The 13,132-nt window shown below is 41.4% G+C and overlaps 1 protein-coding gene across 5 annotated transcripts in view; it reads right to left on the bottom strand.

Moving 5' to 3' along the window:
* Window positions 1-7,600: 7,600 nt before the first annotated feature.
* Window positions 7,601-13,132, bottom strand: part of zmp:0000001168 (signal-induced proliferation-associated protein 1) — a 77,972-nt gene continuing 72,440 nt past the window's right edge. For 2 of the 5 annotated variants that reach the window (XR_008964976.1, XR_008964978.1), the window contains exon 17: window positions 10,015-10,128. Coding sequence is in view for 2 of the 5 variants with exons in the window: in XM_057360960.1 (XP_057216943.1) it covers window positions 9,985-10,128 (144 nt within the window). In the remaining 3 variants the exon portion in view is untranslated. Of the gene's footprint in view, window positions 10,129-13,132 lie in introns of all 5 variants that reach the window. The other 3 variants (XM_057360960.1, XM_057360787.1, XR_008964973.1) reach the window with 3 other exon arrangements.

The following is a 13,132-nucleotide window of genomic DNA, read 5'->3' as shown; positions in this document are numbered from 1 at the left end:
TGTTTGCCACGCAAGCAAGTGCCGCGACCAGCCTCTCAACCCGTGCGGCAGGGCTTCGCAGCAGCCGCAGCGGCGAGAGGGACACCGTTGGGTGCTAGCGGTCCAAGACCGGCTCACAGTGGACAACATGCAGGCCAGCGACCACGATCGGATGGCCCTGGGCCATGGGGAAAGCATTCATAAGCATTCATATTCATACAGCAGCTAAGAACCGTCCGCCAAACCCAGAGGAGAGGAAGAAGAAGCGTGCGGCCTGACACGCAGCTATTCCCCAGCCCTTCTCTCTCCGCCCGCGAAGAGAAGAAAGGGGGAAAACGGCCCAATTGTGTTCATTTCGGTAAGGGCCAGTTTGAGTTGTTCTCCTCGAGCTCAGAGAGACGAGAGAGCTCAGTGTTCTGTTCAGTGTCACCAAGCACTCACAATATGTTCTCGAATGCTTTTATGTGCAGGGGATATAAGAGTAAAGAACGCATTTTCACATCCAGGCCAAGGGCCGAGGGCGGAATGCTCCCCGAATTCAGAAAACATAAGAATAAACATTCCACTATCGCAACCAGGAAAGCAGCCGAGGGCGATATGTCCCAAACACAAAAAAGATTCTCTAAAATGGAAAGACATGAGAAGCGCTCCCCTAGTCTCAACACTGGGGGGAGTGCTCGCTCCTTCGGCCAAAGCCCGCGTGGCGATTGTGATGACATCACTGTGTGACGCCAGCGGGGCGGAAGTATACGGAGGTCTTCTCTCGGCCCGCATAGCAGACTGGCGCACATGCGCAGTTCATCTGTGGGTCTTAGCTATGATTTCACGTGGATACAGGCTTCAATTCGAAATGAAACCACCTCAGTTCAACGGGTTTTGATGTCAGTGGCGGAGGGGGAACCGGCCCGCGTACTGATGGCCGAAATCGAAATTCTGTTAAACAAACGGGTGATCAGAGTAGTGCCCGAGGAGTAGAGCCGACAGGGTTTTTACTCCCGCTATTTTGTTATCCCAAAGAAAGGGGGCACAGCCCTCCATCCTATTCTGGACCTTTGTGTCTTAAACAAGTACCTGAGAAAGTATTCATTCAGAATGTTAACACACAAAGTGCTCTGTCGATCGATTCGTCCAAACGATTGGTTTGTGACAGTCGATCTGGCAGACGCATATTTTTACATAGATATTTACCCCTCTCACAGAAAATTCCTCAGATTTGCACACCGAGGCACAGCTTACGAATTTCAAACTATTCTATTCGGGCTGTCTTTAGCCCCAAGGGTTTTTACCAAGTGTGTGGAAGCAGCTCTGTTCCCGATGAGGGACAAGGGAATAAGAATATTGTCTTACATAGACGATTATCTCATATGCTCTTCGTCGAGAAAGCAAGCAGTGAAAGATGCTATTTCAGCGTGTCATGTGGTTTTTGGTGAAAAATCGGCCGGACAGCACCCGTTAATAAGCTGATTTATGAAAGGGGCACGCCGTAAACGACCGGCGTCTAGACGAATGGTTCCGTTATGGGATGTAACCATTGTTTTAGAAGCCCTTTGTCATCACCCCTTTGAGCCGTTGGAAGGAGTGGGGCTCAAGTATCTTTCTCTTAAAACTGCGCTGCTCATAGCTTTGGTAACCGCCAAGCGTGTGAGTGATTTACATGCTTTATCGGTTAGCCCGTCTTGTTTGCAATTCGCTCCAGGGCTTACTAAGGTCGCGTTCTGTCCTAACCCTGCTTTCATGCCCAAGGTGGTGGACTCAGCCTATAGGTGCCCGTCTACGGAACTGGCAGCTTTTCACCCTCCTCCATTCTCTTCCCCAGAGGAGCAGAAGCTGAACTTATTGTGTCCGGTTAGGGCAGTACATATGTATGTAAATAGGACAGCGGGTTTCAGGTCTTGTGACCAGCTATTCGTGTCGTGGGCCACTTCTCGGAGAGGGAAGCCGCTATCGCGTCAACGGCTGTCTCATTGGATCGTGGAGGCTATATCCTTGTCTTATGTTTGCAGGGGTCTGCAGCCGCCTAAGGGCTTGAAAGCCCACTCCACACGGGGTATGGCTACGTCATGGGCTGTACTTAGGGGAGTTTCCATTGGAGACATTTGCTCGGCGGCAAGTTGGGCCACACCACACTTTCGTGCGGTTCTATAGACTGGACGTGTCCGAGCCGTCCTTGGCACACGCAGTGCTGGGAGCCGGTGCGTCTGTACCCATTGAAGGATATCAGGAATAGCATTGATATGGGTGCATTCCGGGAGTGGGCTATATCTCCCATAGTGAAACACTGAGCGAAGTTAGAAAAATAACGATGGGTTACTTAACGTAAACCCGGGTTCTTTGATAACAGAGTGAGGTGTTTCACCAGCACTTCCCTCCTTGCACAGGTACGGGAAGAAATCTTTCTATAATGACATAAGTAGAGGACGACCTGACTGATATAGGCAGGGCGGAGCCTGGTCACGGGTCGACCTGTCTGTCAGAGACAGACATGGTGTCATAGGAGCTTCCGTAGTTGGTCATGCCCAAAGCGATTCCCATAGTGAAACACCTCAGTCTGTCAGTTAGAACCCGGGTTTAAGTTAAGTAACCCATTGATTTCGCCTTATATTCATGACATTTTATAATCAATAAATAATAACAACACGCACAAGTTATTGTGCTTGAGCTCCACGTGAGAAACACTGAAGCGCGACCACGCATTTAGCAGATGCATGATAACTGTTTTCTGTCCACTGGCTTTTAGATTTTCTGCTATTTAATGTAGCAGAAACTTTGCTGTGTGGAGAATAATTAGATTGCAAATGGCCACAGTAAAGTCCATGTGAAATTAAATATATTAAAAAGAAACCCGTGCTATCTGTTATCTCAAGACTCGCCATTTTTAATACAAAAACACACAAAACACAAATTCATTCCCTTTAAGGCCTGCGCAATTATGGCAAAAATCATAATTCGCCTATTTATTACTTTTCTTGATTTTATTGTTGATATTAGATTTTACATTGAAGTGTGTTAAAAAAATTTTATAACTTTCAGCAAAGTAAATGAATAAGGTATTTTTACAGAAACATCCCAAACAAACTAGTAAACATTTGATTACATTTGTAAGGAATCAACAGTGTGAGCACAGTTTATGAATTTGTGGGTAACGTTACAGATTTCAGAAATTAACCGAGGGAACGAATAACAAAACTGTGGCCACGGATTTGCAGGGCATGTTTTTTTTCCTCCAACAGGGACCTTACAGGGTCCGTACTACGAGGATATTGTAAAACATGAATCCGTTTCTTTGAGATTTGCTGTTATCACGGCTAGATGCAAGTTGCTGTACGGTCCTACAAATGGCGGCCGCACCGCTGTGTGACATCACGTGAACCCAGTGTTTGTATGTATAAAAACAGGCGTTTCTTTTGAAATAGAAATGGCAGCAGACTGATAGATGGAGACGAGTTAATGTTCTGTTTTGCATAGTATAAAACCACTAGATGGCGGAAGTAAAAACATTTTACACAGTGCATATTTTAATTTTAGATTAAGAAACACTCTTTCTAGTAGACTCAAATGAAATAAGTTTACACACAGCTAAGCATTGTAGAAAACACAAGAATCTTCCAAGAAGTTTTAAACTGCAAAGTTGTTTACAAGTATTTTCCATATTTTACAGAATTTTTCTGGCGCGCCTGCTTCTGGAAAAAAATCACGTTTTTTTTACAGGGATCTGTCAGTTTTTCTATATAAAACAATTTTTTTTGTTTTTTAACAGTCGTTTGATTTTGGTCACCACTATGCTGAAGGGCGAAGTCTGTGTTTAAGTCAAGGTCAAGCAGTGAGTTATGTTATGCTGCAGTTTTTTTTGTTTAAAAGCACTAAAGCTGGTCACGCACCTGATGCGCAGCAACGCTTAACTGTTTTTGTTTAATGAGTTGCAAACTCCAGTAAATGTAATTATTGCTTTTTTACTCATGTAAGTGAATATTCGAAATTTCCGTTCAAAAATAGTTTTATTGGGAGAATTGAATTATATCACACACTAAGAATTGTGGAAAAACACTTTGCCATGATGTTTTAAAGGATTTTTTTTAGTGTAGCCACAAAGTTGTCTCCGTTTTTGGAACTGAAAGTTGGTTATCAGCTAATTTACCTGGGTATGCCACATAACCTGCTTTCTGGAATACTGCCCATGTTGATGTAATAATTTCATTTTGTGTAAACATTGATAATCGCATATTTCTCAGACACTTGGTTTTGGTCATCATATTGTGTTTACCAAAAATGTATATATTTTATGAACTATGTTCGACACAGAGAAATGTTGGACAAGCTTTAGACACAGTTCAGATTTTATTGCCATAATCCACCTGGTTCTCACAATTGATTAATACTTAATCAAACCCAGATAAATAAATAAACAAATAGCTCTAATGACCACAAATCCTTTTCTTTGTTGTGTTGACTGGACAGCGTTTGTAACGCTTCCTGAAGGTTACAGATCAGTATGCATAGTGTGTAGGTAAGTGGTATGCCAGTCAACAATTACTCTTTTTAAACAGGTTATACTGTCACATAAAAAATGTATGTTAACTGATGATACAAACTCTGTTGTAGATCCAATGATTTATGACATGTTTAGGCAGATTTGGCAAGTAAGAACAGTCCTTGACAAAAATGATCAGTGTAGAATAACCAGGACTAAGCTTTATCATAAATCTATATAGAAAGATGATCTAAAAAGCAATTCATTTTTTATTTTTATTTCTTAGGAGAGCTCAACTAGTTTGTAAAAAGCTTTTAAATGTACAGTCTGCAAATACACAAATCAACAATTCCCTCACATATTTCATGCAAGTACATAGTTTCAAATTTGTTTTAAGTGCCATTTAATAGGTTTTTCTGATTTGCATGGCTTAGTTTACTGGAATTTTTGTTGCTTGATTATAGTAAGCAAACTGTACTTTTAAAGTCTTATAAATGTTTTGGTGCATGTAAAAAACATGACAGTAAACAAGTAAAACTGAATTGTATCATAAATATGCTAATGAAATGGTAAGGCTTACTATACAGTGAGAAGCATTTATGTCTCCATAAAAATACCATACCATAAAAAGGTAGGAGTTAGTCTGACAATACAACTTGTTCCTTCAAAATACATGTGATTTTAAAGCAAAAAAACGTGCTGAAAAACGTGCTGACCTATTAGTCAGATATGGTGACCCATACCCAAAATGTGACCTCTGCTTTTAACCCATCCAGAGAGTAGTGAACACACGCACAGCAAGTATTGAACACACATACACCCGGAGCAGTGGGCAGCTATCACTGCAGCACCCAGGGAGCTAGTAGGGGTAAGGTGCCTTGCTCAGGGGCACCTCAGTCGTTACCCGCCGGCCCTGAGAATCAAACCAGCAACCATCTGGTTGCGAGTCCGACTCTCTAACCATTAGGCCACAACTGCCCTTAAATGATGTAGGTTAAAGAACATGGCTCAATCTGGAGTGCGTTTCCCATACAACAGCATAACTCACTGCTGTAGTTTGATGTATTATTCCCGAAACCATAGTAACTCTGTCAGAGATCCATCATTTGAACCATTTTAAGACATAAAGATGTAGTGATGACGTTACTCAGGGGGTGGAGAAAGAACTATTTAGATCGAAAACATTTTATTATATGTTTTATGTGTATACCCTAACTTAGGGCTTCACAGTTTATCGAAAATAAACCACACGCGATTTGGCGGTTGGCTGGGATTTTTTATGCACATTTTGTCAGTGAAGTAAGGTTAAATGCAGCTGTATCTAAAAGCCAGAGGGCGCACTCGTGCACAAACTCCAAATGTGCGCTGCAAAAGAAGTACCACAACACAGGTATAACCAAGAAATGCCATCTTCCTATCTTTCTAAATGTCATCTTTCTATCACTGCTCTTCAAGCCTTCCAGGTATTTTCACGATAACAAGATATATTAATAATGATGTTTGAGGGGTGTTGCTTTTTCAAATGCACGTTATAAGCCACTCAATCAAACTCACAGTGCTTTTAGATGGAGCAGCGTTTTATATACTGATCAAAGAGCGGTGCTTCACCAACAAGCTGCGCATAAAAACAAAATTGCCAATTTCATAATTGCACTAGGCAGATCGATTTAAGCACAATTTTAATGGGAATTGTGATTTATCGTGCAGCCCTATCACTGTAAGAATTGAACAGTTGGATCAACTTAAAAAAATGAGTACAAATGGTAAAACCTAAAAATGTTAAGTTTTACCAATTTAAATTTCCCAGGTAAAAAAACTGTAAAAAATTATGAGTTGGATCAACTTTAAAAAAAATATTCCAAATGGTAAAACCTAAAAATGTAAAGTTGGATCAATTTAAATTTCAAAGCTGACAAAAGTGTAAAAAATGATCAGTTGGATCAACTTAAAAAATTACTTCAATTGGTAACACTTAGAAAAATTAAGTTGGTCCAACTTAAATTTCTTTATCTATGAAAAGTCACCATCATGGTGATCAGTGTTTCCTTGAGTTGAGCTCTTGACCCTTGACTTTCTTTTATAAATTTGTTTGCTACTGTGTGTTTAAAGTACTTTAAAAACACACCGATTTTAAAGTATATTTGTTGTGGCAATGCAAATGAAGATTTTATTGACTAATGTTGGTTGTTCGAATGTACGTCATTCAGTAGTTTGATTCACTGATCTCGTTTAGATCGCATGCTGTGCTGCTGAAAGAACATTGTAGTAGAAGGGAATTTGCTTGCATTTTGACGTATAAAATGATTCGTGAAAACAGGATGCAAAGTTAATCTTAAATTTCTGAAGAGTTTAGATTCACACAGACATCAAGAATCAGTGCATGAATCTCAACCATGGTGACAATCAATAAACGAAAGCTTCATGCTGCAATGCATGCTGGGTAACATCATAGTACGAAACTCATTCATGATTCCCAGCATGCATTTCAGTTGATCTGTTTATCTGAATTAGTCTGTTGATTGTCACCATTGTTAAGATTAATACACCGATTCCTGATGTCTGTGTGCATCTTAACTCATTTAAAATTTGTTTTCGATTATATTTGTGTCCAGTTTTCACAAATCATTTTAAACATCAAAATGCATAATTCCTTTCCACTATAATGTTCTTTTAGCAACACAGCATGCAATCTTGGTGAGATCATTGAATCAAACTACAGGATGATAAGTATTTTAACAACCAACACCAGTTCATTGCCATAACAATATACTTTAAAAACACAGATTTTAAAGTAACAAATGAGCTTTTAACACACAGTGGCAAACAAATTTGAATATGAAAGTCAGGGGTCAAGAGCTCAACTCAAGGAAACACTGATCACCATGATGGTGACTTTTCGTAGATAAGGAAATTTAAGTTGGACCAACTTAATTTTTCTAAGTGTTACCAATTGAAGTAATTTTTTAAGTTGATCCAACTGATCATTTTTTACACTTTTGTCAGCTGTGAAATTTAAATTGAACCAACTTTACATTTTTAGGTTTTACCATTTGGATTTTTTTTAAGTTGATCCAACGCATAATTTTTTTGTTTTTTTACCTAGGAAATTTAAATTGGTCCAACTTAACATTTTTAGGTTTTACCATTTGTACTCATTTTTTCTCTGTTCAGTTTTTACAGTTTTTACCTAAAACTCTTTATATTTAGAATCATTACTGCCAGCGTTTTTCAATGGTTCTGTAAGAATGATCCATTTGCATTTTTGACATTACATATATGACACGTTACCTTGCTGCACTGGTGTGAGTGTATAGTAAAGATAACTTTTGAAATTTATTATTGTATTGTAGAAATACTGTTATATTAAGGTCACATTTCGGGTATGGATCTCCATATCTGACTAATAGGTCACTTTCACTTTTTTTTTAGTTTTTAAGCAACACAACTAACATTATCCAAATATTTGAAAGTGAATGGTGAAGTCTTCAAAAGTAATAGGACATAAGAGTGTCCTATTACTTTTTCCTATTACTTTTCATAAGACATACCACTCTGAAAAGATGAAGACACCCAAGCAGCAGCCAAATTAATGATATTGAAAACTACATGCTTCGAACCACAGGTCCCGGGCTGTAGTTTCAATAACACAAGCTAGCACATTGCAAAAATGTATTGGAACAACGGTTCTGGGAAACACCTGAATTGTTGAGCATTGCTGGTAATGACGAAACTTGCGCCCACACCCCTGACCCACACATAATAATAAAAGATCTTGGTAACACTTTTCAATAACGTTGTATTTGTTATTATTAGTAAATGCATTAGCTAACATAAACTGAGTAGTAAACTACAGACAACATGATGGAAACATGTAACACAAAGTAGCCATCTGTGTAAGTCCTCTGTCTGTTAGTTTCCAATTATTTTCATTTCTTTCACAAACCCAGAGAAAAATATAATATTTAAAAGCCATCAGAAGTTGTTATTATTCCAGTAGGGAAGAACATGTCCTGGCCTAATGTCTTGTCTTTGTTCACATTTCAAGTTAAAATATATCTACTATAATGGCATCTAGATGTTTTATAAGTAACAGTACTACATTTTCATGAATACACAGAGATGGACATTGTTTTGTTTACTAACATGCTTTCACAACTTCCTACAGTCTACAACACTGTCTCGCAGACGAATGAACAGCAGACAAACCTTTAAGGGAGCTATTTTACTATGTTCACCCGGAAAAATGCATTGCATAAAACCTGCATCAGTCTCCTTGACTTTCTGTCTGCTGCAATAAAATAGCATTGCTGCTGTTAATTCATCAAGCCACCTGGATGTAAATTTACAGACATTACAGTAACACTTATTTTGACTCCACATTTCTTTACAGAGAGTGATAAAGATATAGATTTATATTTTAATAATACATCAGAATCTGCTGGTAACAAGTTATCACAGTAACTCTAAAATTAAATTAAACATTTTAAGGTAAAAACACAACATACAGTATCGCTAAATAAGATTATTTAACATTTTGCTTTGCTTTCCTTGTGTTTGTAAAATGCAGTTTTAGGTTTATACTGTATATCGTACCAAATTTTTCACATTTCACATTTTTTCACATTTTTTTGTCATTATCAGTGAACCTTTAAGGATCACATTGGAGTAATTATTATACATTGTGGTGCAATAGATAGAAAAAAGACATCTTGCAATACAGTAAGTAATACTCAATTTGTGTCTAAACAAAGAACACACATCTGGCTTATCTCTCAAACACTTCTAAACACTAAATCAGGCATCCCTCATGTGTGAAACAAAAGAACAATGTTACATTTTCAAAGACAATTTTTCCATTATTAACAATCACAAACATCTCACATTCTCTTGCAGAAAATTCGGCAATACTTATGACTATAGCCAACAAATTACAGCATAAGTAAACTGATTTGTGACAATAGTGAACCTATGAATAGTATGCAACAAAAAATTCAAGTTAAAAACTTTAGCTTTAACTTTAAAAAGTTAAATCAAACTGGCTTTACAAGTCATTTGAATTTAAATTATATGAAACTGACTATGTAATTTATCCAGTTGTATTGCGTATTATTTCAAAAGTTATACGGAAAATAATGTTTGGTACCCCTTTAGTCCCCAAACTTGTTGCCCTACTAGTACGTACCAGAGAGGTACACTATCGTTACAAAAAGGTACACTATCAATCAGAGCAACTTGAGTCAAACTTGGAAATTAACAAATGGTTGCTTTTTTAGCTATGCACACAAAAAGTAACCAAATCCTACTATCCCCTGTTTTACATAGGCAGCTAAACTAAACATATTCTAAAGGGCTTTGGTGCCACAAAGATGCTAAAAGAGAAATGTTTCTGGTTTAAATTATATACAAATTAAGATATACTGATCATATTATTCATAGGGCTTGCCAATGTTGTTGTTAGGTTTGATGCATAACATTTGCATTAGTCTTCCGATGTTTACTTGAATGTAGGTCTTGCTGCCATGGATTACTCTTCTCTGCTAGCACGGCTTGTTGACATTGCAGAGTAGCTCTGTGACTTTGATGAGACGTGCCACAGTGCTCTGGGACTCTTCCTGCAACCGCTGGTTGTTCTGCCTGAGACTCTGCACCTCTGCTTGCAGCAACACCTTGTCCTCCTTCTCCTGCACAAAAAGCAAACACATTTTAAGCCTGACTGCTTTTTCACTTTTTATTTTTGACAAAGGATTTGTGTGGTAAATCTGCCTCAAATTGGTCGGGTTTGACAACTCTATGAAAACGTTTGGTTGATGTGTAACACCATGAAGCAAATACAAGCATAAGCCACAACATAACATATGAAAGAAGGGTTGCATGCACTTGCCATTTATAGCATTGTCTTTGAATAATATCATTATAGAAAGGTACTGTAAATTTTTCCTAAAAATCAGCTTTAGGCCAATAAAACCATTTTGACACAGATGATGCTTTCATTCCAAACAAATCTTACTGATAGCAAGAGAGCAGGTGATTCATTGAATCAATATCACTTTTGGCCCTGCAATTAATGTTGGAAAATGTAAAATGTTACTAACGTAACCTCGGTTCCCTGAGATACGGGAACGAGTACTGCATGGCAGGACGCTATGGGGAAAACTCCTTTTCTCCAATGACTGAAGCTTTTAATAATGCAGTGAATACTGCAAGGCCATTGGTTAGTGCAAAGTAAAACTTTGAACCAATGGAAGCGAAGCTGCATGGACCTATGGCGATGGAGCCCGCCAAACTGGGTGGGGCTTATGGTTATATAAGCAGACACATCGCCGCAGTGTCTTCAGGTTACTTCAACTGAAGTGAAGACCAGCTGCAGCTTGTAAGCACAGCTAGGAACGCAGTACTTGTTCCCATATCTCAGGGGGACGTTTTCTACCGATACTTCACTCGTACTGCATAGCAGGACACTATGGGGAAAAAATATAATCCTGCTGTGCTACAAGAGGAATGATAACGCAAGTTTACACCGGAGCCAGGGCTTGGGGGCTAAGTATGGAGCAGGGGAGCTCTGCGGTAGCAGAAGGGGCCAAGCTAAGAGGTTTCCCAGTCCAGTTAATCGTCCCAATGACAGTGTTCTTGGTGCCAGTGCAGTTGGAAAGCAACCGTTACATAGTGTGAGCCCGTTAAGCAGAGAGGCCCCGAGCCTGCAAGGCTGGGACGTCCAGACTATAGAATCTGGTGAATGTGGACGGCGAAGCCCAGCAGGCTACCGCACAAATCTCCGCTATGGACACACCCGTAGACCATGCCCATGAAGAGGCGACACCTCTAGTAGAGTGGGCTCTAACTCCCGTGGGGCATTGAAGGCCCACAGAAGATTATGCTAACGTAATAGCCTCAACTATCCATTTAGAAAGTCTCTGCTTCGTGACCGAGGACCCCTTGGTGCGGTCACCGAAGCAAACTGAAAGAGCTGTTCCGACCGCCTGAAGGGGGCAAAATGCTCGATGTAAACCTTCAGTGCTCTGACGGGGCAGAGCAGGTTCAGCTCCGGGTCCTACTCAGAGGAGGGGAGCGCAGAAAGTGTCACTACCTGTGCTCTAAACGGTGTAGAGAGCACCTTAGGTACATAGCCATGCCTTGGTTTGAGGACCACCCTAGAGTCTTCAGGCCCAAATTCAAGTCAGGAGGGGCTCATAGAGAGCGCCTGTAAATCGCCCATGCGTTTAACCGATCCCAGAGCTAGAAGCAGAGCGGTTTTAAGCGTCAGGGAATGGAGGTCTACAGACTGTTAAATGGCTGAAAAGGCTCAAAGGGAGAGCTCTTCAGAGGTCTCAATACTGTGGGCAGATCCCATGTGGGAACAGTGAGGGGGCCTTCAAGAAACGAACAACGAGGTTGTTCTTACCCACCGTTTGGCCTGCTATGGGGGCATGGGAAGCCGAAATGGCTGCCACATAGACCTTGAGCATGGAAGGGGAACGACCCCTGTCCAACAACTCTTGCAGGAAAGACAGTATCAGTGATATGTCACAGGATCAGGTTCAGAGTCTGTGCTGCAGGCTGTACACCAGGCGGAAAAGACAGACCACTTGAGGGAATAGAGCCGTCCTGTAGACAGGTGGGACGCTTTCGCCGTCCATCCAACGACCGTGGGCGGACACAGATGTGCTGCCACAGACTCATCGAGGGGAGGCAGCCTCTCGTAACCCTTATCCTCTACGCCGTCAACCGAGGTGAGAGCGGATGAAGAAGAAGGTCGTAGACGAGCCGAGTAGGAGGCGCGTCATGACCTGGTAAGCTCCTCGTGAACTTCCGGGAAGAATGGTGAAGTTCGCTGACGAGGGGCCTGGGGCGCCCCGGCAGGAAACACTCATTCAGGCAGCTGCGAGCACGTTCCTCTGGCGAAGACCACTCCAAACCCAGCTCCTCCACAGCCTTTGTGAGAAACCAAAAAAGCCCACCCCAGGCTTGGGCTCACTGTGCAGATGGCAGGGGGGAGGGGTCAAACACTGAGCCCGACAGCTCCTCCATGTCTGAAGCTGCTAACGACGTGCTGTCGTCCTCCTCGAATTTGCTTCTGCCAAACGAGAACATATCACTGGCGGTGGCCAAGGGACGCTGGTCAGGCTGGGAGAAATAAACCGGTGAAATCTCTCTCTGTGGAGAAGGCGAGGCATGCCGTGGGGGCGTGAGCCCGCTCTTCCCCGAGCGTTTAGATCTTCTACCCCGCTGCTTCTTTCTCACGTCTTGAGTAAGAAAGCGGGAGGGCACGAGGGGCGGATTCACTTTCTGAAAAGAAAGCTCTCCGTGAGCGCGGAGAGGAGAGACTCATGCTCTCGCAGTGAGAGCATTCCGTCTCCTTGAATGCGTCCTCAGCGTGGGTTTGCCCCAAGCATGAGACGCACTCGCCGTGACCGTCAGCGGTGTGTAGGAAGACCCCACAAGAGTGACAGGGACGGCGCGGCATTTGAAACAACGGCACAGGAAATTTGCTCAAAATTTGCTCTTTTAGAACGCCGGATGGCGGCAGGGAAAAGACCGGCGCTGCTGGAGACAGCGAAAACGCTTGAGCAGCGAGGTCCAATCCACTGCGAAGGCTTTTCGACGGCGAAGCAATCAGTCTCGAGTAGCGAAGGTAGAGTCGTCGCTGAAGGAGAAGAGATCTGAGGACATTGCGGCGATGTGTCTGCT

Source organism: Triplophysa rosa, linkage group LG1 (genome assembly GCF_024868665.1).
Source record: "Triplophysa rosa linkage group LG1, Trosa_1v2, whole genome shotgun sequence".
Lineage (NCBI taxonomy): Eukaryota > Metazoa > Chordata > Actinopteri > Cypriniformes > Nemacheilidae > Triplophysa > Triplophysa rosa.
Note: the sequence above shows the minus strand (reverse complement) of the source record. Positions and strands in the feature narration are given on the sequence as shown.